The sequence below is a fragment of the Lonchura striata genome, chromosome 24, assembly GCF_050655825.1.
Source record: "Lonchura striata isolate lonStrDom1 chromosome 24, ASM5065582v1, whole genome shotgun sequence".
Lineage (NCBI taxonomy): Eukaryota > Metazoa > Chordata > Aves > Passeriformes > Estrildidae > Lonchura > Lonchura striata.
The window spans coordinates 8,374,827-8,399,309 of NC_140726.1; the positions used below are offsets into that span (position 1 = coordinate 8,374,827).

Below are 24,483 nucleotides of genomic sequence, written 5' to 3' on the forward strand. Positions count from 1 at the left end.
GCGTGAGGAGTGAAGCGGGATTTCCCTCTTTGGGGGGGCACAAAAAATGAGTTTTTTTGGGTATTTACACACAGTAATGCCCGGGCAGCCTATGCCGGAGCACGATCTGTGAGCTGCAAAGGAGGAAAAACTGTGGGGGATTTGCTGGAAGCACGGAGCTGCTGCTATTTGATCTCTCACTTTTGGGGTTTTTTATTCTTTCTTTGAGCGCAGAACTTAATTCTGTTTTTGTCGGGTGATTCCTCAGCCGTGCTGTGCTTCCACGAGCCCCTTATCCACAGAAAATGAACACTGCACATCCCTGCTGGAATTCCCGGCCCCGTTAACCTCCGGGAAAACAAATTGGGGGTGAAACCTGAGCCTGCCCCGGCCCCGGGGCTCCGTGGATTGCTGAGCTGGACTGGCTCCATCCCTCCTCCTCCTCCTTCTCCTCCTCCTCCTCCTCCTCCTCCTCCTCCTCCTCCTCCTCCTCCTCCTCGCAGTGTCAAGCTCATTTTTAGCCAGCCAAGGTCTGGCTTTAGATCGAGCTCGAACTTCCTGTGCTCGGGGGCAGCACATCCTCCTCAGGCGCAATTAGTAACTTATTTATTAAGACCGTAATCAATGATGGGAGCAAGCCCCAGGGGCGTTCAGTGCCTTGCCCTGGCTGCTCGGACCCACGGGCAGCTCAGCTGTGGGAGAAACTTCCCTCTCCCACCAGAAAATAAAACAAAAAACCAAAAAAATACAGATTCTCGGCATCTGCCTCCTCGCACGCTGCAACAAAAGTAAAACTAAAATTTAGCAAGGGGAGGACGTGTGATCTGTGACCTGCCCGGGCATCCCAGCCCAGGCTCTGGCAGTGAGAGGAGCCCTGGCACTCCACTCGTGCTGTGGCAGTCACAGCGTCCTGCCCGTCTCTGTTTGCCCGTTTAGGTGTTTATTTACCCCAAAATTCACGTGGAATTGGGTCCCCATGCCAGTGCAGGGTGGTGAGGTGTTACAGTGAGCTCCTGGGCACTCTGTGCCCCCTTCCCCGGGACCCTGTGGCTCTGATCTGATAACCTGGACCCTCCTTCCTGCCCCAAGGGAGAGCCAGGGAAGCCCACCCTGTCCAAAGTCTGTACAGACCCCTGACAATTCCTGTTCTCTTCTGCCCCGCTCTCCACATGGACACCACAGAATAAAGAGAGCTGAACCAACGTACTTCGGGGTAAGAGCCTCTTTTGGGAATCTTTGCCATCTCCTGATATCCCTCCCCTCACAGCCTGCTTAGCTCTGAGCTAGCCTAGGATATTTAGGGGGCTGTGCAGGGGGGGGAACATCATTCCCAAAAGATGCTCTTACCCCGAAATACGTTGGTTCAGTTCTCTTTATTCTGTGGTGTCCATGTGGAGAGCGGAGCAGAAGAGAACAGGAATTGTCAGGGGTCTGTAGAGACTTTGGACAGGGTGGGCTTCCCTGGCTCTCCGCTGTTGCTGTTGAGGCAGGATGGGAATGAATAGACTTGACTCAGAAGGTTGTGAGAGTAAAAACTCTGATTTATTCAAAATACACCGTTCTTTTATACAGAGCTCCACAAGGACCAAATCCATTGGTTCTGAAGTAAAAACAACTCACAGCATTGGTGCAGAGTGCTTGACGCACAGTGATAGAACTTAACTATAAACAATGTGAACAACAAGAGAGATAAAGAATTATTTACATTTTTTCTCAGCACTTTCCCAGGCCTGTGCCTGACTAGAAACTCTCAGCTTCTTCCTTTCACTGAATCTGAGTCCCACACTCCGCCAGCCCCGTTGGGGCAGGAAGGAGGGTCCAGGGTTATCAGATCAGAGTCCCAGGGTCCCGGCAAGGGGCACAGAGTGCCCAGGAGCTCTCTGTAACATGGAAATATCTTTGCCATCTCCTGATATTCCTCCCCTCACAGCCCCGGATCTCTGGGCCAGATGATTTTCAGGGGGCTGTGTGATGGGGGAACATCCCTGAGCAAACCCTGCACAGCCAAAGCCTCCAGGGAAGTTCCTTTGTCCTCTTGCCTCCTTTTCCCTCTCCCTCTCCATCCCTCCTGACTGCGGGCACCCCAATTATCATCCCCTAATTAACTCTGGGCCAGCCGCAGCGCCGTCCTCCTGCCCTCTGCACCGTGTGAGGAATCCCCTCCCGCTCAGGGCGCCCCGAAATCGCCGAATTATCACTTGTCTATCAATGATTTCCCTTTTTGCCCTTTCGGAGCGGCGCTGTCACCTGCAGCGCCCGAAGCCAGGCTGGTTTCAGAGTCCCCCCGTGGGCAGGAGAGCCCCCGGTGCACGGCCTGGCCTGCCTGGAGGTGCTTCCCTGCCTTGGGGGAGCCCTGCTGCCCCCAGGCACGGAAACTGTTCATCCCACAGCTGGGGGTTCCCTGGGCCTGCTGGCTGCTAAAAGCAGCAGTTTATTCTAAAAGGCAGCCACAGAGAGGGTGCCTTTTATTATCGATTTATTTTAGAATACATTTTTATATTGATTTAATTTTTAATATTTATATCTATTTATATATATTTATATTTTTATATATTTTTATATAATTAATATATATTTTTATTTTATTATATATTTATTTTACAATATATTTTATTATATATTTATTTTAAAATATATTTTTATATTTACTTATTTTATAATATATATTTTTATATATTTATATAGATTTTTATATACTTTTTATATCTATTATATTTATTTATTTATCTTTTATTATATATTTATTTTATAATATACTTTTATATTTATTTATTTTATAATATATATTTTTATGTATTTATATTTATCTATAGATTTTTATATATTTTCTATATATTATATTAATTAATTTATTTATTATATATTTATTTTTATGTATTTTATATTTATTTATTTTATAATATAGATATGTTTATATATTTTTGATATTTTTATATATTGTTATACATTTTTATAAATTTTTTATATATTATATTTATTTATTTATATTTTTATGATATCTTTATTTTATAACATATTCTTACATTTATTTATTTTATAATATATACATTTATATATATTTTTATAGAATTTTTTTACTATTTATTTATTCATATTTTATGATATCTTTATTTTATAACATATTTTTACATTTATTTATTTTATAATCTATATTTCTATATAATTTTTATATAATTTTATATTTATTTATTCATTTATATTTTTATGATATCTTTCTTTTATAACATATATTTATTTTAACATTTATTTATTTTATATTATATATTTCTATATATTTTTAATATAATTTTTATATATTTATATATTTATTTATTCATTTATATTTTTTATGATATCTTTCTTTTATAACATATTTTAACATTTATTTATTTTATATTATATATTTCTATATATTTTTAATATAATTTTGATATATTGATATATTTATTTATTCATTTATATTTTTATGATATCTTTCTTTTATAACATATTCTATCCTATCTTTCTCTGGCCTCTGCCCACGTGGCCTCGGGGAGCTGCAGTTGATTTGTGTGCTGACACTCCAACAACCACACACCTTCCCTTTTCCAGCTGGAGGATCATTTCCTGTGGCAAACTCAATTGTGGGGCTGCTTGTGTGCATGAGTCTTTAAAATAACTTATTTTCTTATTTTCTTCCCTTCACCCCCCCCCCAAAATTATCTTGAATAAACAATCCATTCCAGAGACTTGGAGGGCCCAAGCAGATTGGTTTGGCAAGCAGGGCTGTGAAAAACACACCAATCACTTAATTTTTAAAATTTCAAAAGTTTATTAGTCATAAAATAGTTATAAAAAAATAGGAATAAAATTAAAGGAATAAAAATTTGGACAGTGTGGATTAGGCCACTACAAGACAATGAAAAGCAAATAATTACGGATGTCTGGATGGTTTTGGGCACTGAGCTGCCAAAAACATGCCTTGTGAACAAAGGAACAACTCTTAAAGCTAATAGCTTGTTGTATATTTATATATTTTATACATGACGCATAAATTCTTTGTAAATTAAGATTTTTTTGGGGTTTTGTTAACTTTTTTCTCTTAATTTTGGTGGTTCTATAAAGACATAGAGAAGGTGGAAGAATGTAATTTCTGATGAGGCTGTAACTCTCTAGGTGTCCTGTGCTGTTATCTCTGTGCAAAGAGTTTTTTTGTTTATCTTATCTTTTTTCTTGAACTACTAAAAAAAAAATATTTTACATTGTAGAGTTTCTATATTAACATCATGTTATAACGCTATGTTTAATACGCTACTTAAGAGAATACAGCACCACTTTCTAACATTATATGTTAGAAATTAAATAAATTTCTAAAATATATGTGTATTATACATTACACATACAATATTTCTTTTAATATTTGCAAAAAGCCAATCGTAAAATATGCGTTTTTCACAAGGCCCAGGTGAAATGCAGGGTTGCATGCACACGAGGAGAAATATATTAAATTATAATCCCCACATTTCTGGCCTGGGAGCTGCTCCTGCCCAGCAGAAGTGCTGCAGAATTTCTGTCCCTCACCGTGGAATATTCCCCTGGTTCTCAGCCAAGTGGGGAATTCTTGGATTTCCCACATGTACAACCCCTCTCCTTCACCCTTGGGCGGGGTGGAGGTGCCACCCTGCCTGTGGTGTGACTGCTCAACACCCCGGTGTTGATTTTGGGTTGGTTTTTCTATTTGGGTTTTTTCTGGCCGTGTGGCCCTGCCCTGGCTCAGCTCCCCTCGGGCCAAGGTCCCGCTTGTTGGGAAGGATGGATAAATAGAATTTTGCCGGGCAGAAGATTCACAATAGTACAGCCAGGATGAAAACAATCCTCCCTGCTGGCTGGACAACGCCCTTACCTACAGATAGGTCCAAAAGTCAAATGGATTGTTCGATCTCAACCCCCAAAATGTAAAGTTCATCCCACACCTGTAACCCTCCCCTGAAGCATCAGGTGTCTGTGACCACATTGGCCCAAGTCTTGGTCCAGCCCACCTTGAAGCCCCCTGATAAGGGGTCTCTGAGGGGCCAGACGCCCTTTTGGAACTTCATCCTCTTCTTCTTCTTCTCCTATCTTGGATCTTCCCCCCTCTTAGAACATCCCCCCTCTCCTGGAGCATCCTCTCTCTCCCCTCCCCATCCCCTCAGGCCTTGCCCCGTGCTGCTCTGGCAGCTCCAAGCAAGACCTTTCTCCATCCCTAATAAACCTGATATTCTAGGAGCAGCCTTCAGAGCTCTCTCGTCTCCATCCACCCAAACGTGGTCCCTACACCCGCTCTGTGACAAAATGACAAAAAGCTCTGTGCTGTGTGATCCCAGCACCAGGAGCTGGCATCAGCCTCTCCTGCTGCCAGGGCTATTTATAGGGTTAATAGGATTCCCCATGGAGAGCTGGTTTGGTTTCTGGCTCCCTCATCCTGCTCAGCCCCGTGAATCCTCCCTGGCCACGCCGAGCTCCCAGCTTGGTCCTGGGTGAGGCTGGCACATCTCACCCCTTCCCCACCCTGCTGCAGCCACCCGGCTCTGAGGAACCCTCTTGGCAGCGTTCAGGGGCACAAAGAATCACAGGATGTGATTATCTGCAGGTGTTTTATTGAGAGCTCTGGGCATCAGGGCTACAGACCCAAATCTGACTCCAGTCAAAGAGAGAAACGGGAGTTTCTAGCCAGGCAGATGCCTGGGAAAGAGCTGGGGATGGGGATGCTGCTGAAGGAGGAACCAGGTTCCTTTTCCTCCCCAGAGCACCAGGGGATGTGTCAGCGCCGCGTGCCTGGGCAGAGCTGGGGCTTTGCTTGGGTCTCGTGGAACCATCTGACACCTCAGGGTGACTCAGGTGCTCCAAAGCCATCTCTGGACTCCTTTGCACTCAAAGCTCAGCTCTTGGTCAGATTTTATCTTTATTTTTTTGCCTGTAGCTCTGCCTGGGTGGGAAAAGGGCCTCAGATACCTGCTGAGCATCGTGTGAGAGATGCTGCTGCTTCAGGATCTTACATTTGCATTATTAAACCCTTTGACTGCACAGAATTAATGAAATGCCAACCTATTTAGGCACAGGTGGGAACGACTTCATCCTGCACTGGAAGATGGATGGCTGGAATGGGCCGTGGCAGTCTTTGGCTTTACAAGAAGTGAAAATCAAAGTGGCAGAAATAATTTAGGGATGGAATTGGGCCTTGCTGCTTGCACTTAAGCTCTTCCTGTTAATGGGTAAACAAAGGTGGAAAATTCTGCAGTCAAAAATTCCATGTCCTGCTGGAGAGCTGGGCACTCTGGAAATCAACACCTCCTTTAAATTAAGAGTTGTATGAAGGAGAACTCCTGTGTTGGTTATTCTGGCCTCACTGTGGCCATCATTGGGTGGTTTTCACAGTGGGATGCATCTCAATATATTGAAAAACCCAAATCACGTTCAAGCATCAATTTTGAGAGAAGAAAAAAACCCAATTTTTGCTGGCTTTGAGAACAGAGGGAATAATTTTCTTTGCTTGGGAGTTTGTGTTTTCTGCTTCTACAAAGGCCTCCTTGAGCAACAGCAAAAAATTAATCAGCAAACTGGAGGAAGGCTGGGTGGAAAATTACAGTCCCCATCTAATTAAGGTAATGCCAGAAAGCTTAGAAATCATACAGGGCCTCAAGCAGCACATCCTGATGCAATTAGGCTGCTGCAGGAGAACACTGAATTCCTTTCATCCTGGGAGCTCTTCTTGCTGACCTCCTCAGACCTGGGGCCTGGGCAGTGGCCACAAGTGTGCAACAAAGAAAAATGGGTGTAAAGAGCCTCAAAAACCTCACGCTGGCAGGATGATTATCTGAATCCAGTGATAAGGATGGATTCAAACTCATCACATTCATGCAGAGAAGGGATCTGTTTCTAGAAGGAAACAGGGTCACAGGATCCTTGTTAGAAAAATCATTTTCTCCATTTGCTCAACACCAAAATGTGCAATATTTTAATCCCAGAGAGGTAAAAATGAACCTCATCTATCCCAACCTGTAATTTGCCCCTGGAACTCTGTTGGGATGTCCTATAGTCCCTAACACCTTGCTTTAAAAATCTTCTCCTGCCTTGCAAAGTCTTCCAGAGTAAGACAAAAACAGCCCCCGGAGCTCTGCCTGGAGCAAGCTGGACTCCAGCTCCCTTCAGGTACAGCTGCTGCTCTTCCCCATGGCAAGGTACAGGTAAAAGGGGCTTTTTTTGGAACACAAAGCTGTGCTAATGTAAACAGGATTAAGCTTAGCTCCACCATAATCCGAAATAATGTGTGTTCTGTATGGTAAACCCCACCCCAGGCTGGTTTTCCTCTGAAAAATTCTGGGTTTGGAAGAAGTGCTGGTGAGGAGCTGAGCAGCCTGAACCCTGAAAATTCTGAGGCTGGGCTCCAACCAAGGTGCAAGGGAAGCAGGAATGCTTGAGGAGTGTCGTGCTTGTTCCCAGACCCTTTTTTTTGGAATTTTTTTGGCTAAAAGGAGCTGTGTGAGAGTGGGTGTTGTGATTCCTGCAGTCCCAAATGGGGATGGAACCCCTGGGTTTGGGGCATTTCTGTGGGCTCAGGAGTGTTTTGGTGTGGTGGGATGGGCTGGGAAGAGCTGCTGCTCCCAGGGCAGGACACATCCCAGCAAATCTTTGTCCTCCCCGTGCTGGAAGTTGATTCCTGGAGTATTTCCCGGGGTAGGTGCAGGAATGATGTCCACCCAAGCAGCAAACCACGCTGCTGTGATAATATTTAGGGCTGTGTTGAAGTAGCTGCCTTGGGGCTTGAAACAAACAGAATCTTGAGGAGGTGAAATAAAAAAAAAATTTCACTTTTTTTGGAGGCCTGAATCTGTGGATTTAGAGGTGGAAATCTGAGCACCGAGGGCTCGTGGCTGTGTTGAAGGTGAAGGGCTGAAGATGCAGCCCACAATGTCTTTTGTTATTCTCCACATGATGGAGAAGTGAAGCATTTTGGACTCTCCAGATTCAAAAACTGCTTGAAACAAATGAAATCTTGAGGAGGTGAAACACAAAACCTTTCAGTTTTTTTGGAGGCCCGAATCTGTGGATTTAGAGGTGGAAATCTGAGCACTGAGGGCTCGTGGCTGAGTTGAAGGTGAAGGGCTGAAGGTGCAGCCCACAATGTCTTTTGTTATTCCCCACATGATGGAGAAGTGAAGCATTTTGGACTCTCCAGCTTCAAAAACTTCCCTTGGGGTTTCTGCTGAGCAGCTCAGGGGTTTTGTCCCTTCATGCACTTCACAGCACTTTGCCATTTTTAGGTCACTTGACTTTTATTTCGGATAAATTTCCTTGGGAAATTCAGTCACATGCTCCCCTCAGCTGCCAGCAGCAACAGCTCCCTCCTTGGATTTTTGAGTTCTGCAGCAATCCAAGGCTCTTGCTGAAGTCGCTCAGTCTGCCAGGTTTTTTGGGTACAAAGTTAGGAAATGCTCTTCAGTCCAACTGTCTGAACGTCTGCAGGAAAATCTTATGTTTCATGGAAAAAACCCAAAACCAACCTTCCAAGTCTGTTAATGAAGTGTAAGTCTGCAGAATTCCAGCAGCCACGGGAGTGAAACGGCTTTGTCCTGGTGACATCCCAATTCCATTGCCTCAGAAGCCTCCTTTTAATATTCATTGTTTAAAATGTAACTGCTCTGGGATTTAGGGATGGCTTTTTTTTTACTTTTTACTAGTAATAACAGTGACAACCTCCTCCTGCTTTTAAGAGATAGACACTAAAGTCTTGCCAAAAATTCTTTTTTTTTTTGAATGCACGAGGAATGTTCTGAGAGGAGGAATGGAAAAAAAACTGCTTGGTGAAAGGGTTTTTCCTCTAAATGAGACAAAAGTGGAACAGCCACAGAGACTCCCCCAAAAAACTGCAGATTTTGGGGACACAGGATTTTTTGGGGACACTGCAGATTTAAACAGGACACAGGTGGGGCTGTGTCCTTGGGGAATCAGTGCCAGTTCCTAAAATGATTAGAAGATGTTGGAACTCACAATGTCTCTCAGACATTTTTAGAGGTTTCAGGCCTTGGTCAGAAGCATTTGAGACCCTGGCAGGCAGCTGCAAACAGCTGTGATTTGGGGTTTGAACCATGGAATGAGTTACCAACTTTGGAGGTGGAACAAGCAGTCACAAAGGGTTAGATAGCATAGTAAAAGTAGTTACAAAACAGAGGGGAAATTTTTTTTAGTATTGTACAGGGGGGTTTTAACACCTGTACAGGGGGGTTTTTACTTTGTACATGGGGGTCAGAAGTTCTAAGATGGAGGAAAGTGGGCTGATCCTGTTCTTCCTCCTTCTTCTTCCTTGCCTCCATGTTCTTGGTGATGTTGGCACTCACAGATTGGTTTAGAGTAGAAAATCACCATTTAATATAGGTAATAGGCATTGGGGAAAAACTGTAACCATGTAACACGTAATGTATCATGTAAAAGATAGAAAATCACCATTTAATATAGGTAATAGGCATTGGGGAAAAACTGTGAACATGTAACATGTAATGTACCATATAAAAGATAGAAAATCACCATTTAATATAGGTAATAGGCATTGGGAAAAACTGTAACCATGTAACACGTAATGTACCATATAAAGACAGCAGCAGCCCTGGGTGGGAGAGAAGAAGCAGTCGGGGTCAGAGAGGATGTCAGGGTGTGTGTGTGCCTCTGCCTGAGCTGGGAGCAAACCACAGCAGCCCAAGGAGAAAATCTTTTAGATAACTTGCAATAAACTGCCTTGAGACCCAACAACAGAGACTGCTGAGTTTTCTTTGGAAGCTCGGCTTGGAGGAGAGACTTTTCCACCACACAAGACCCCTGGCCAAGAAGAAGTCCAAAATAAAGACTTGTGGGGCTGGGCATTGCTGCCACTGCAGCAGAAGCAGCTCCCCAGGTCTGCTGCAGCAAAGAGGGATCAGATCTGACATTTCTGCTGCCTTTTCTCCCAGAGCCAGCGGGGCAGCCCCTGAGCCCTGTGAGCTCCCCGGGCTCTGCTGAGTGAGCAGAGCTGCCTCCCGCAGGTCCAGGCACCTTTCTGAGCCAGCAGACCGAGCCGTGAGCGATTCAAGCTGGATTTCCTCTCTCAGGGTCATGAAGAGCCAGGCTGGGACCAGCCTGTGACTTTGTAAAAGCATCAGCTTTGCCTGGCACTGCTGAGATCATATGGAATGGGGGCTTAAAACCTGCTGCATGGGCACAATAATGGGAAGCTTAGTGAAAAGGGAGGTAATCCCATCAATGGATCCGTTTGCTTACCCTCCGTGTCCCACTGCAGCCCTGCCCCAGGGGATTGCAGCCTCTGCAGCAGCTCGGGAAGGGTTACAGGGAGGGGGTGCAAAGGGAAAGGCCACAGGGATCTGTGCTTTGTCTTGGGGTCATTTGGGCCAGATGGGTCCTCAGGGTGGCCAGGGTCTGAGTTTGAGTTTCCCTAGTCTGAGTTCTCCTGCTCTGAGTTCTCCTGGTCTGAGTTTGAGTTTCTCTGGTCTCTCACACTGCCCAGAACCTGAATTGGAATTTCCTTGGTCTCTCACACTGACCAGAACCTGAATTTGAGTTTCCTTGGTCTCTCAAATTGCCCAGGAGCCCGAATTTGCGTTTCTCTGGTCTCTGAGACTGACCAGAACCTGAATTTGAGTTTCCCTGGTATCTCTGACTGACCAGAACATGAGTTTGAGTTTCCCCAGTCTGAGTTTGAGTTTCCCATGTCTCTCACACTGACCAGAACCTGAATTTGAGTTTCTCTGGTCTCTCACACTGACCAGGAGCCTGATTTTGCATTTTCCTGGTCTGAGTTTGAGTTTCCCATGTCTCTCACACTGACCGTAACCTGAATTTGAGTTTTCCTGATCTCTCACACTGACCAGAACCTGAGTTTGAGTTTCCCTGGTCTCTCACACTGACCAGAACCTGAGTTTGAGTTTCCCTGGTCTCTCCCACACACAGCATCCCTCCTGAGCTGCTCTCCAGGCCCTGCTCCTGGCTCCCAGGGCCTGAGGCAGCTTCCCTGCATGCAGGAATAGAAACTGGGCCACTGGAAGTGCTGAGGCAGCTCCCAGGAGGTGGAGGGGCTGTACAAATGTTCCAAATGAGCCACGCTGGGAGTGTTACAGAGGGAGGCTCTTGTCTCTTCCAGGAAACCTCCCCTGATTGTCCTGGAATTGTTAAATGGGCAATTGTGGCAGGCACATTCTTCTCTCTCTCAGGACTTTTTCATTGAGGAGCACAGAGAGAAAAAAGAAAACAATTTCAATTTCTGCTCCTTGCTTTTCCCACGTGGAATGTGTGTGGAGAATTGTTTACCTGGAGTGATGCCTTGGTTGGATTCTGGTGAGGATTGTTTGAGCCTGGTGGCCAATCCAACCAATATGGGAGTTAGAAAAAGTAGGTTTGTAGTTTTAGTATCTCCTTTAAATAGTATATTGATGTGTTATAGCATAGTTATAATAAAGAAATCATTCAGCCTTCTGAGCTGGAGTCAGACATAACTTCTTCCCCCTGGGCTCCCCCGCATTTCCAAAAGGCAATACCTCAGGGTTCCCTGCTCCTGCACTCTGCCTTTGGGGCACAGAGTGAGCATCCTGCGGCCCCAGAGCGAGGAGGTGGCAGCGCTGGTGTGGCTCGGTGCAGAGGGAATGGAAACCTCTCTGGCCAGCCCAGGAGCCCCGTCCTGCCCCCTCCTGCCACCCTGGCAGGGCTGAGCTGCCCCACGGCAGGCAGGGGTGGCAGCCAGGCTCTGGGGTGGGAGCTCTGCTCTTTGTTTCCCAGGGCAGAGCACTGAGAGCTGCGAAGGTCAGAGAGAAGAGTGACATCCCTGCCATGCAAACATTTTGCTTTCTGTTGCAGCAACAGCTGCAGGCCTATGTGGCCTGGGTGAATGCCCAGCTGAAGAAGAAGCCAGCGGTGAGGCCGGTGCAGGACCTGCGGCAGGACCTGCGGGATGGGGTCACTCTTGCCCTGCTGATCGAGATTGTAGGTCAGTGCTGCCATCTGGCCCTGTTTATCCCCCTCAGCTCTGGCATCTGTCGGGCAGATGTTGCTGGGGGGTGGCAAACAATCATAAATCAGATCATAAATGCAATTCTATTACAGCCCTTATGGTGCAGAGGCAGTTAGAGCAGATGGGGGAAGCTGGCAGGGGCACTGAGAACTCCCACGTGGAGGTGGGGGGTGTTTTTTGGGAAGAGTGAGCTGTCTGCTGGTGTCACGGGGCAGGGGGACAAGGAATGGGGGTGCAGTGAGATCATTGTCCTCACTGCTCCTTCTTCCTCACGCTCACCCCCTGCCCCAGTGAGGGACAGGTCTCAAACTCCTCCCAAGTGGATCTGTCCCACTTCTTCACCAGCTCAGCCCTTTCCATGGAGCTCAGTCCTTTGGGAAGAGGCAGCTCCAGCGTGGGTCCCTCAGGGGGCCACAAGTCCTGCCAGAATCCTGCTCCAGCCCCCCAAAACCTCACCATCATCCCAAAACAGCCCCAAACCCAGTTCCTTCTGGTGCTGGTTCCTGTTAAGCAGGAACAGTTTCTCCTGGTGCTGGTTCCAGTTAAGCTGGTCCTGATTCCAGTTTAAGCAGGACCAGTTTCTCCTGGTCCTGGTTCCAGTTTAAGCAGGACCAGTTTCTCCTGGTGCTGGTTCCAGTTTCTCCTGGTGCTGGTTCCAGTTTAAGCAGGACCAGTTTCTCCTGGTGCTGGTTCCAGTTAAGCAGGACCAGAAGCCCCCTGCAGCACCCAGCCACGAGATCAGAGCAGCGCCAGTGATCCCCTGGCAGTGCCCAGAGGTTCAGCTCCCTCTGATGAAGCTTTTTCACTCCCTCCAGCTGGTGAGAAGCTCAGTGGCATCGAGCTCAACCCCAGCAGCCAGCAGGAGATGAGGGAGAACGTGGAGAAAGTCTTGCAGTTCGTGGCATCGAGAAAGATCCGCATGCACCAGACGTCAGCTAAAGGTGCGTGGCCCTGGGGGGGATTTTAGCTGCTGAAATCCTGTTTCTGCCTTTGTTTTCTATCAAACAGGTAATTTATGAGTAAATTAATCTGCCATTTTCTGGAGGAGTTGGGGGTTTTGCCCCCTCTTGCTTAGAGAAGGTTTTGGGTTGAAAGGTGGACAATGCAGAGGGAAAAAAAGTGACTTTTTTTCCTGCTGCTGAGTACTGAGAGGCCCAAGTAGTGGTGTAATGAAAAATACAGGCTTGGAATCTTTCACCAAAAGGACACATAAACCTGCTAGGGTGAGAGGAGACATGGAAAAAATATTTGTGGTTCACTGGAAGCCATGGGCTGGAAACAGAGAGGAGACACAAGGCACAATCACATGTCTGTGGCGTGGTTTAGTCAGGGCTTTGAGCAGCTCTGACTAAATTGTTTTGGGAAATCTTGGTCTGGAAGAGTGGCTGATCTTTGCCATGACATCAGTGTGCTGGAAAATTCAGTGCGATATCACTGCATATGATTAATTTATATTTGCAGGGTGCTGCAAGCAGCTGATGGCACACCACTGGAGAAATGCCTTGCTGTCCTGCTTTTTGTGTTTTAAAAAAGGGAATTCTCTGCTAACAAAGTCGGTGTCAGCCCTCAGTAACTGCTCTGCTTCGGAGTGAGCCATCAGTAATTACGTGCTCAGTAATTAATGCTGGAAATGGCCACGAAGGGAGGCTCGGGGCTGTGCTGTGGAGGTGGCAGGCACTTTGCTGGGCTGGAACATCCCCGCTGGCTTTTAATTATCTCCACCTTGCTGGGCAGCCACAGCCCTGCGGGCGCTCCCCGCTAACCACCCGAACATTCGCGTTTTGCAGATATCGTCGAGGGCAACTTGAAATCCACCATGAGGCTGATCCTGGCCTTGGCTGCGCACTTCAAGCCGGGCTCGGGCAGAGCTGGCACGCCGGGCTCGGGGGGCAGGAGCCGGGCAGCAGCCCCGGGCAGCCTCCGGCCGCGCTCGGCCGCCGCCGTGGCCCAAGGGGCGGCGGCCGCGCTGGCCGAGGTCCGGCAGGACGTGCAGCAGTCCGGCCGGGACCTGCTCAGGCACCGACAGAGGTGAGGGGCTCTTCCCTGCTTGTGCCAGCCCGGGTTGGCTCCCAGTTCGAAAAAAAAATATGAAAATAAATGCGCCTTTGTTCGATTTATTGCTGGCGGGAGGAAGGGATTTATTCCTTCTGGTTGCTGTTGAGGTAGGATGGGAGTGAAGGGACTCTGATTAGATCAGAAGGTTGTGAGAGTAAAATTGTGATTTATTTAAAGTACACTGCTCTTTTATACAGAGCTTTGTGAGGATCAATTCCATTGGTGATGACCAATTCCATTGGTCCTGAAGTGAAAACAACTCGCAGCATTGGTGCACAGTGCTTGATGCACAGTGATAGAACTTAACTATAAACAGTGTGAAAAACAGATAAAGAATTATTTACATTCTTCTCCAGCTCTTTCCCAGGCTTTTTGCCTCATCCCACTGCTCCAGGTGGCTGCAGAGTCCTGGGGATGCTGAAAATCCACACACATGGAATAATTCTGAAAATACACACACACAGGGAATAATCGTGAAAATACACACACAGAGGGAATAATTCTGAAAATACAGACACAAAGGGAATGATTCTGAAAATACAGACACACAGAGGGAATAATTCTGAAAATGCACACAGAGGGAATAATTGTAAAAATACACACTCACAGGGAATAATTCTGAAAATCCACACACATGGAATAATTCTGAAAATACACACACACAGGGAATAATCGTGAAAATACACACACAGAGGGAATAATTCTGAAAATACAGACACAAAGGGAATGATTCTGAAAATACAGACACACAGAGGGAATAATTCTGAAAATCCACACACACTGAGGGAATGATTCTGAAAATACACACTCACAGGGAATGATTCTGAAAATACACACACACGGAATAATTTTGAAAATCCACATACAAAGGGAATACTTGTAAAAATACGCACACACGGAATAATTCTGAAAATCCACACACACTGGGAATAATTCTGAAAATCCACACACAAAGAGAATAATTGTAAAAATACACACACACAGGGAATAATTCTGAAAATACACAGAGGGAATGATTCTGAAAATCCACACACATGGGGAATAATTCTGAAAATCCCATTAGCCTCTTGCCAAAGGTGACAGTAGCAATAATAGCAGTGACATTTAGCTGGGAGCCAGGTGCTGGGGCCCTGCAGGGTTTCACTGACACGGCTGAAGGTCGTTGCCCATTTGGTCCTGGCTGGAGGGAGCCCCCACGAAGCAGTCTGGAGAGGAGGCTGAAATGGTAACTCGCGTTGAAAAACGAAATGTTAAAGGTTTCCCTTGCAAAGGCCTTGGAGTTCTTCAGGAAAGCCAGTCCTTGTGATGCTTCCTTGCAGCCCCAGAGCTTTTGGAGTTTTGCAGTCACAGAATTAGGGATGAGTTTAAAGCAACAAGGCCTGTTTGCCTGTTTTCCCTTAACACCGAGAAGATGGGGATCCCTGATAGGAAAATTGACATTTTTCTGGCTGTCTCCTCTTCCTCACCTCCTTTTCCTCAGCTCTCCTCCCCTCATTTTTTGGAGGGAGAAGAATTCCAGCGGCACTCAGGTGAGGCTCCCCTCATTTTGTGATTGTCACCCCCAGGAACAGCAGCATGGACGAGGAGATTGAGAATCCCTACTGGAGCGTGCGGGCCCTGGTGCAGCAGTACGAGGGCCAGCAGAACGTGCCCCTGGAGCCCCACCCTGCCAGGTGAGGAATTTCATTGCCAAGATGCCCCCTCTGCCTGTTCTCCTCACCAAAATCCGCTCAGTTCTGATGGAAAAGGGCTGGGCTGGAGGGTGAAACCTCAGGAATCAACGTGAAGCAGTTTTCTGCTGTTTTCATGGATATAGGAGAGAAAATGCAGCCAAAAAAAAAGGGCTTTTGAAGACAAACCACACCAGTGAGGGAGCTGATCCAGCATGGAGAGCTCTGTAGTAAAGGGAAGCCGCTCCCTTTCCCCCCAGAGAAGCAGAAACTACTCGGGAGAGCAAGAACTGAGTTACTGAACAAGTGGAGCTCGCTCTGGGAATGGTGCTGAGCTCCAGCTAATCTCTTCTGGAGCAGATCCGAGGGCAGGGCTGCACGTGGCGAGCTGCAGCTCTTTGCTTCAGGCTCTCCCAAGGCCACTGGAAGCCCCAGCTCTGATTTTTCCCCGTCCTTCCCCTGCCCGGGCCGTTCCCCAGTGCCTCCCTCCCGCTGGCGTGGGAGTGAGGAGCTCGTTTGCCAAGGACAGATTGCCACTGACAGCCTCTCAGCAGGCAGGACGTTTCCCCGGAGTTTCTCAGGGCAATTTTTACGCTCCGCGGCACCAATAATTCTCTCCATACCTGAAAATTAAGGTTGCTTTGCCCGACAGAGGAGAAGAACACAAGAGTTGGTGTTTATCCCCCAATTCCGCCGCGTGTCATTGAGGGAGTGTTTATAAATAGATTTTGGGAGGAGTGTGGGGCTCCAGGGAGGCAGTGCTGGAGCAGTGCTTCCACATGATGTCAGCAGTGTGCTTTTGAGTTCAGCCTGCCAGGGGGGATGTAAAAATCCTGCTCTTGGCAACACGGATAACCCACAGGACCTTGGCACTGCCCCTTGAGCCAGGAGCTCAGGAATTCTGCTGCCCGCTCTCATCCCTCAGTTTAAGGAGGTGGAATATTTGATGTATTCCTCTAGCCTGTCAGGTGGCTGCTGTTTCCTCACGTTTTGGTATTTTGGTGGTAAACAAAAATCGCTCTGCGCATCCTGCCTTTCTGTTTTATTTTTCCCCATTAATGTGAATTCTCTGCCCACAATGCAATGGTGATGTTATTGCTGACAGGGCAGAACACAGCGAGAATCCTTCCAAAAGTGATCAAAAATTGGCAGAATTCTTCCCCTCCAGCTGCTGGGGGTGTCTGTGCTGACACAATTGTGCACAATGAAAACAGGACGCTTTCCCTTTCCTCGCGGGGAGGAATGTGCTTAGCTCAGTTAGGGGAACTGGCTGGGAGAAATGAGATTTTTTTTTTTATTGCTGAGAGACATTATTGAGTGCAGCAACCCCTCCTCCAGCCAGCCCTGCTGCTGAGGTGTCCCAGGGCAGCATCCCCTCTCGGAGCTTTCCCAGGGACGGCAGCACCAACCAGCGCAAGCTGCCGAAAAGATTCGTGGAAAAATCTGCCAAAAATCAGATGATTCCCAGGCTGCTGAGCCCCTCACCCATCCCTCTCCCTTTCCCCTCCCCTTCCAGCAGCATTCCCTCCCCCACCCCTGAGCCAGGCATCTCGGAGAAAGGCTGAGCCTGCACAGCCCGTGTGACAGCAGGAGGGAGAGGGAGCTGAGCCTGGGGCTGGCAGAGCCTGGGCAGAGCCTGGGCAGAGCCTGCATCCCTTTGGAAGGTGTGAGAGCAGCCTGGGCAGAGCCTGCATCCCTCTGGAATCTCAGAGAGCAGCCTGGGCAGAGCCTGCATCCCTCTGGAATCTCAGAGAGCAGCCTGAGAAGAGCCTGCATCCCTCTGGAATTTCAGAGAGCAGCCTGGGCAGAGCCTGCATCCCTTTGGAAGGTGTGAGAGCAGCCTGAGAAGAGACTGCATCCCTCTGGAATTTCAGAGAGCAGCCTGGGCAGAGCCTGCATCCCTCTGGAATTTCAGAGAGCAGCCTGGGCAGAGCCTGCATCCCTTTGGAATCTCAGAGAGCAGCCTGGGCAGAGCCTGCATCCCTTTGGAAGGTGTGAGAGCAGCCTGAGAAGAGACTGCATCCCTCTGGAATTTCAGAGAGCAGCCTGAGAAGAGCCTGCATCCCTCTGGAATTTCAGAGAGCAGCCTGGGCAGAGACTGCATCCCTCTGGAATTTCAGAGAGCAGCCTGGGCAGAGCCTGCATCCCTTTGGAAGGTGTGAGAGCAGCCTGGGCAGAGCCTGCATCCCTTTGGAAGGTGTGAAAGCAGCCTGGGCAGAGCCTGCATCCCTCTGGAAGGTGTGAGAGCAGCCTGGGCAGAGCCTGCATCCCTCTGGAATCTCAGAGAGCAGCCTGGGCAGAGCCTGCATCCCTCTGGAATCTCAGGGACCCCTCGCCGGCCGCGGCTCCTTCCTTCCCCCGGCGGCTCCTCGGATGCTCGGCAGCACAAGGAGGGCGGGATGGGATGAGGAACACCCCCGGCCCGCCCGGAGCCCGGCGATGAAAACAAGCGGCTGTGCAGCTGACCGAAATGCAGCAGCGGGAGGCGAATAACCCGCGAGGAAAAGCAGCGGGAGCCGAAGGCAGGCTGCAGAATTCCCCGGCTCCGGAATCAAACCCCTTCCCGCATTTGCCTCTCAGCCGGCAGAGCCCCCGAGTTGGATAATTTGTGTGCGTGTGTTGTTCCTGCTGGGAATCTTCTCGGCACTCCGGCTCGCAGAGATTCCCGCGGGAGCGAGAAGAAGGGAAGGAGGGATGAGCGGAGCCGGGATCCTGCGGATTCTGTGAGGCCACAGGTTCCGCTGGGACCATGGGAGGGAAGCAGGTCAAATGGTGAGCGATTGTGCGCGTTGTCCTCGGGAGCAGCAGGGATGGGGTGTTGGTCACAATCCTTGCCCTGAATTTCTGCCCTGAGCTCGTTGCCCTGGGCTGTGCTGGCGGATCCGGGCTCGGGGGAGATGGGATGTGGGTTAAGGAACCAAGCGGTGAAAGGAATAAAAGTGGAGCAGTTTGCATCATAAATCTCTCTTGGAAAGCTTTCATTTCCCAGCCCTCGTTTCTGCATGCTTTAATAGGGAATTGTTCTGCACTTTTACAGGCGTTGCATCAGCGGGTGTTTCATGCCCTGAATGCCTGGGCTGATACAGAACCTGGGCGAGTGTTTCCAGCATTAATGGGGTGATGCAGAAAGCAGCCTGACCTGTGCTGCTGCTCCAGCTGCCTCTGCCACTGTTCGCAGTGCCTGGGAGGTGGTTGTGGATGCTGGCTGAACCCAGTGGCTGTTCGAAATAGGAAAACTGCCTGGAAAGGGTCTGGGGACGTGGGAATCCCTCAGGAAATTAAAGCTCTCTGTGCTGTGGGGACCTAACCCCATCTGTGCTGCCTTTTATTGGCTTTGGGCTGCGGGTCCAGCGCTGGGAGAAGTGGATTTGGGATGTTATTTCCAGGCTCATATCCTTGTTTTTCATCCTGCTCATCCTTCTCGCTTCCCCTGTCTCACCACCTTCTCTCCCATCTGTGCCTGGTGGTGTTTTTCTGGGCCAGCTTTTGCAGGGATGAGAGGCAGCAGTGCCTCGGGGTGAGGGCAGGTTCAGAGCATCAGCTGAGGATGGGAGGGAGGGAATTCTGAGATCTGTTCCTAGAAGGAAGCGAAATCCCTCCTGGAGCTGCTGGCCATGTCAGACCAGCTGGGCTTCCTGCTGCCATCTGTGTTGTGTGAAAGTTTCATCCTTTCTTCTGGCCCTTCTCACAGAATGCAATCCCAGCAGAACTGCCAAATCAAGTAATAAAGAGCATTTAGAAAAACCAAAAAAAACCCCATAATTTCATGCCATGCCCCCATTCAGCAATGAGCAGGAGCAGGGGCTGGTTACAAATCTGATATTAAAAATATCTAATTTGATACTAAAAATGTCTAATGAGGGATTGCTGTGATGGATTTGGAATTCCTGGAGGTAAATCCTGGAGGAAAGCCAGGTGGCTGGGAGCTCTTGAAGCATCATGGGCACACCTGAAAGGACAGGTACCGTCCCCCGTGGGACATTTCTGTTGCACAAAGATCATTCTTTCACTGTCACACGGGGGAAGTCTGGACCACAAAAAACAGGACTCAGGTCTGTGATTTGAATGAGGAGAGGCTGGTCCTGGCCGTGGGAGTGGGGCAGGCAGGAGCAGCAAGTCATTTCCATCTCTATTGCAGGGCTTTTCCCATTCTGTGGGAGCTGTGGGAGACGCAGCAGCAGTGCTGGGAAGATGCAGGGAGGGAGCTGCTGAAGCCTCTTCTTTTTCTAAACCTATTATATTATTTCCACACTGTTTTTCTTTTTGTTCCTTGCCCTTTGTTTCTGTGTTGGGGGAGAATGAAAAATTAACTCCTGCTCACACTTGCAAGGATTAATTCCTGCGACTTTCGGGGTACATTGAATGGGTCACTGAGCTTCAGCCACCTTTTGATGTTGTCTGGGAGATGCACTCAGGAAGAATTTCTGAGAAAAAAAATTGCTTGACCCTCCCAGTCAGCTGAGATGGCTCCTGTGAAAATATGTGGGCACTTCCAAGAAGTTTTAATCAAAGAACATGAGTGAGTGGAATCTGACTCTCAAATATATTGGGATTTAAAGTTGAAATGATTCATCTGAAAGCTCTGGAGCAAGAGATGAAGCCAGGGTGGATTTTTGTCCAGCATACGGCTGGCAGTAAATTACTCCTGAGTTTGGTCCTACCCCTGTGTGAGAGCCTGAATTCAAAAAAATTACATGTTCAGGCTGGGTAGTTGAAGGTTTTTTCTGGGATGCAGATAATTCTTAGATAAAAGTGAATATAGAGAAATGCTTGTTCAAAATTGGTGCTGATTAACATCATTTTCATCTAAAAGAGCTGTTCCTGCCTTGCTCTGCAGCCTGACTTCCCCCAGCCCTGTCCACAGTGCAAAGAGTGAATCCACTGTAGCCCCCTCGGAGGAGAAGGAGAGACTTGTGATCCCCCAGACTGAAGAAACAGAGCCTAAAGCAGGTAAACCTTGGCACTGTTCTGTGTGATAGGAGCTGGAAAGCTCCCCGGGGACTGGAGTGGTTTGCTGCTTCCCCCAGGGTGTCCTTGGGGCACTGAGGGATGCTCTGCAAAGCCCACGGGTGCTTTCCCCCCTCTGTCACACCCCCTGTCCCCACCTCTGTGCTTGGAGATCTCCCTGAGCCCGTGGGAAGTTACCTGGGATAAAATCTGTGTGGGAAAGCTTTGGATTGCCTCGGGAACGAGGCATAAATCCCTGGGGTCAGATGAGCTGCCACACCTTGGTGCTGGGAAAGGGAGCAGGGCCCTGCTGGGCTGCCAGCGATATTGGACACCAAATACAGAATATTGGTGAGTTTCAAAGAGAAAAACACCCAGTTTTATTTAAATATCTGGTATTTATATAATTCTAAAGGTGACCGTGGACTGGAGGATGGAATTACCACCTCTCCAACCACACTGATCCAAAGATCAATCATTTCTCTCCACCTGCAGAGAACTATGTAAACTATTCTATTTATACATGAGACTGTGTGGGAACTCTGACTCTCAAATATGTAAACATGATCAGAAGGTTTTATGAGAACTTTAAAACTTTCAAAAGAACTAGAAAAGAAAACCTAACACTTTTAAAAATCAGGGCAACGTGCAGCTCCTCTCTCTTGCAGAAGAGGCCGACTCTCACTTCCAGCCCGAGTGGCAAGCAGGGAGCTCCGGGTCCTATTTGGAGAACTCATGGGAGGAGCAGCTCCTGGAGCAGCAGGACCACCTGGAAAAGGAAATGGAGGAGGCAAAAAAGATGATTTCTGGTTTGCAGGTGAGAGATTTCTCTCCTCAGAGAGTTTTCCCTTCCAGGGTCACCCAGCCCTGCGTCAGTCGTTCCATGAGCTTGGCTGAACCTTCATTTTTGGCACATTCTCCCCACAATTCTTAATTTGTGGGGCTTTTCCCTCTCTTCCCCTCCCTGCCCCTCAGCCCGGTGTGTGGAGGCCCTTGATCCATATGGTGAAGGCACTGAACTCTCTCAGGAACATCCCTTTCTGTTTGTGCTGGGAACCACAGTGGCTTTGAATTGTAAATATTTATGTGGCAGTAAACAAAGCAGAGATTGTGTGAGGAGCACAGGCAGCTGGGCAGGCACTTTCCCCGGGGACAATGGGCAGGACACAAAAGAGTCACCAAAAAAGAAAAAAATTCCTTGGTTCAGTGGTGAAGTCTCTGCATTTTGTGCCCACTGGGAGCAGGGACAGGAGGGACTGGCACTGCTGCCCCCTCCTCCCCTGGGAGTGGGGGAGGCAGCTGATGTGGCCAGCCAGGAAATTGGATTTAATTCATCGGTTTTCCTGCCCGTACTCAATAATTGAGAAGCTCCAGATTGTGACAGTTTGGTGGAAATATTTGGGATCTGATGCACACACACCCTATAAGGTGCTAAAGCTGAGACTTCACTCCCTGGAAATCTGAGTTGTCCTTGTTTGGTCCTTTTTGTGGGGAAAAGCATGGCCTGACAGACCCCTGGGAGAGCTTTGTTAGGGGATAAATCTTCTTGTTCATTCCTGAAGAAAACCCCTCATTTTTGAGGGGAATAAATCAGCAGAAATGGGAAGTGAAGCTGGTTAGGGACTGTTGATAGGAGTGACTGCTGGCCAGAGCTGCAGCTCACCCATTTCTCTTTGAAATCTCTGAAAAGGAGATTTTTTTTAATCCCTTTATCTCCCCAGGCTTTGTTGCTCAATGGGTCTCTACCTGAGGATGAGCAGGAAGGCTCCTTTGAACTTTCTGAGCGTGGAGCCTGCCCTGAGGAGCAGCTGGTGAGAACACCCCTGGACCCAAATTTCCCTTTTGCCCTGCCCTGCCCCTGCTGCACAATAGCAACGCTGATATTTTGCATTCAGATCATCATCCGAAGCCGTCTGGACCAGAGCGTGGAAGAAAATCAAGATCTGAAGGTCAGAGGGGAAAGAGAGGTTTTGCAGATTGATTTTTTTTAGGGGAAAACAGGGTGGGGATGAGGCAGGGTGGGCAACATGATGGATGAAATGGGGAATATTCTGTCAGGGCTCCAAGTCTGGAGGCTTGGGATCAGGTCTGATGCTGGCAGAAGTGTCTGATGTTGGCCTGAAAGACAGATTTGGGGGACTGAGCAATTGTTATTTTCCTCAGGACTTTAATAACAGAGCTTAAGAGCTCAGCTCTTTGTAGTGTTTGTAACTCATTAAAATTTCTCAGGCTCTTGGATCTGTGGGAAAGGTGGGATGTGCTTCCTCCTGCAGCAGAAAACACCAGCTCTGGTTGGTTCTGAAGGGGTGACAAAATGCTGTTTAACCAAACTGTCTTGCATTTGCAGAAGGAGCTGCTGAAATACAAACAAGAAGCTCGGAACCTGCAGGGAATAAAGGTGAGGAAAGGGACATTTAATAAAAAAATGAAGAGTAGTGCTTTAGGTGAGTAGGGCCAGCAGCAGCCACACACCTCTGAGGAATCTCAGATTGTGGAAGGAGGAGTACTGGGGGCTTGGAGGTGGGGGATCCTGTGGATTATTTCTGAATTTTTAGGCAGGTGTAAGGAGCTGGGTTTCCAGTTTTCTGCTCTGTCTGTAAGATTGTGGTCAAGTATTCCCCTTTTTCTTCATTTCCCCCTGTTTCTCCTAAACAAAAAGAGGCATGAATTGGTTGGCTGGCTCTTTTATTCCCTCCTCTCTCTTGGAGTGCACACCCAGAAGCATTGGCCCAGTGAACTCATTCCTGCCAGCACAGGGAAAAGAGCCTGGGCTGTGCCTGTCCTGCCCAGGAAGGGCTCAGTTTGTGCCTCTGCAGTGCTGAACACTGCCAATCTCCTCCTGACAGAGGTATTTTTAGAGCTGCCTGTCAGAAGGGAGCAAACAGCAGTAGCTGTCCAAGGTGGAGCTCAGGGTGAGTGAAAGGTGCAGAATTAGTGCTGACTTTGGCCTCTCCAGAGAGGATTGCCCTGCACAACTGGGTCACACTCAGGGCTTAAGGCTCCTTGTGTCCTGGGCTGATCTTGGCCTCTCTGTGCCCTCTGGATGAGTGGCTGGAGCAGGAGCTGCAGGGCTGAATGCCCTCCAGAGCTGCTCCTATCCATCAGAGCCAATCTTCATCACTTCTGGAGCAGGAAACTTAGGCTGAAGCAGAGAAATCCCTCTGTGCTGGTGGCCAAAATGTTGGCAGGGAAATCAGTTTTGGGTAAGGGAGAGGCAGGAGGGCTGAGAGCCCTCTGGGAGCCCTGGCAGCACCTGGCCTGAGTGGCCACAGCGTGTTCTGGGCACTGAGCCCCGGGAAGGGGCCCTGCCCTCCTGCCCTCCTGCAGACATCACCTCTCCCCAGGACGCTCTGCAGCAGAGGCTGCTCCAGCAGGATGCCTCAGTCCTGCAGCTCAAGCAGGAGCTGCTGAGAGCCAACATGGACAAGGAGGAGCTGCACAACCAGAACGTGAGTCGCTGCTGCTGGGGTCACTTTGGCAGGGGGGTGGCTGCAGCAGAGATTTTGGGGCTGTGGGATAGTGAACAAGCAGCCAGAAGTCTCTGCACAGCACAGGCTGCTCACAGCCTGCTGGCCAGCTGTGAGGCTGGAGGTTCCTGACCTTCACTCCTGCTTCCTGTCCTGCAGGACCCTCAGCTGGGACAGGGAGGGGCTTTCCCTGATGTTTTCAGTGCTGTTGCATTTGTTTTTCTCGCTCCCTGCCTTAGCAGGTGGCACCTGCCCTGTGCAGGTCTCTGTCCAAAGGTTGCCACCCTAAACAGCAGCTCCCCTGGTCTCTGTAGGTTTCTGCTCTCCCTTTAGCACAAGGGGCAGAGGTTTTCACTCTCTGGGAATATCTGCCTCACAG

At 48.5% G+C, this 24,483-nt stretch overlaps 2 protein-coding genes and 1 long non-coding RNA gene across 9 annotated transcripts in view; 2 read left to right on the forward strand and 1 right to left on the reverse strand.

Annotated features, from left to right (window-relative positions):
- Positions 1 to 24,483, forward strand: part of HSPB2 (heat shock protein family B (small) member 2) — a 486,398-nt gene that overhangs the window by 19,134 nt on the left and 442,781 nt on the right. The window lies entirely within an intron of this gene.
- The window catches only part of DIXDC1 (DIX domain containing 1), a 35,840-nt gene that overhangs the window by 5,777 nt on the left and 5,580 nt on the right, over positions 1 to 24,483 (forward strand). For 3 of the 7 annotated variants that reach the window (XM_085560265.1, XM_085560263.1, XM_085560264.1), the window contains 10 exons: positions 11,812 to 11,941; positions 12,781 to 12,906; positions 13,753 to 13,993; positions 15,586 to 15,693; positions 20,504 to 20,640; positions 21,306 to 21,454; positions 22,359 to 22,448; positions 22,533 to 22,586; positions 22,985 to 23,035; positions 23,982 to 24,086. In XM_085560265.1, the coding sequence (XP_085416391.1) occupies positions 11,812 to 11,941; positions 12,781 to 12,906; positions 13,753 to 13,993; positions 15,586 to 15,693; positions 20,504 to 20,640; positions 21,306 to 21,454; positions 22,359 to 22,448; positions 22,533 to 22,586; positions 22,985 to 23,035; positions 23,982 to 24,086 (1,191 nt within the window). Of the gene's footprint in view, positions 1 to 11,811; positions 11,942 to 12,780; positions 12,907 to 13,752; positions 13,994 to 15,027; positions 15,246 to 15,585; positions 15,694 to 20,503; positions 20,641 to 21,305; positions 21,455 to 22,358; positions 22,449 to 22,532; positions 22,587 to 22,984; positions 23,036 to 23,981; positions 24,087 to 24,483 lie in introns of those variants that run through there. The other 4 variants (XM_021529986.4, XM_021529985.4, XM_085560266.1 and 1 more) reach the window with 3 other exon arrangements.
- On the reverse strand, positions 14,167 to 15,590 carry LOC110470403 (uncharacterized). Its single transcript, XR_002465418.4, has 2 exons — positions 15,055 to 15,590; positions 14,167 to 14,464 (listed from the first exon to the last, which is right to left on the reverse strand). It is a non-coding gene; the product is annotated as an uncharacterized LOC110470403 (long non-coding RNA).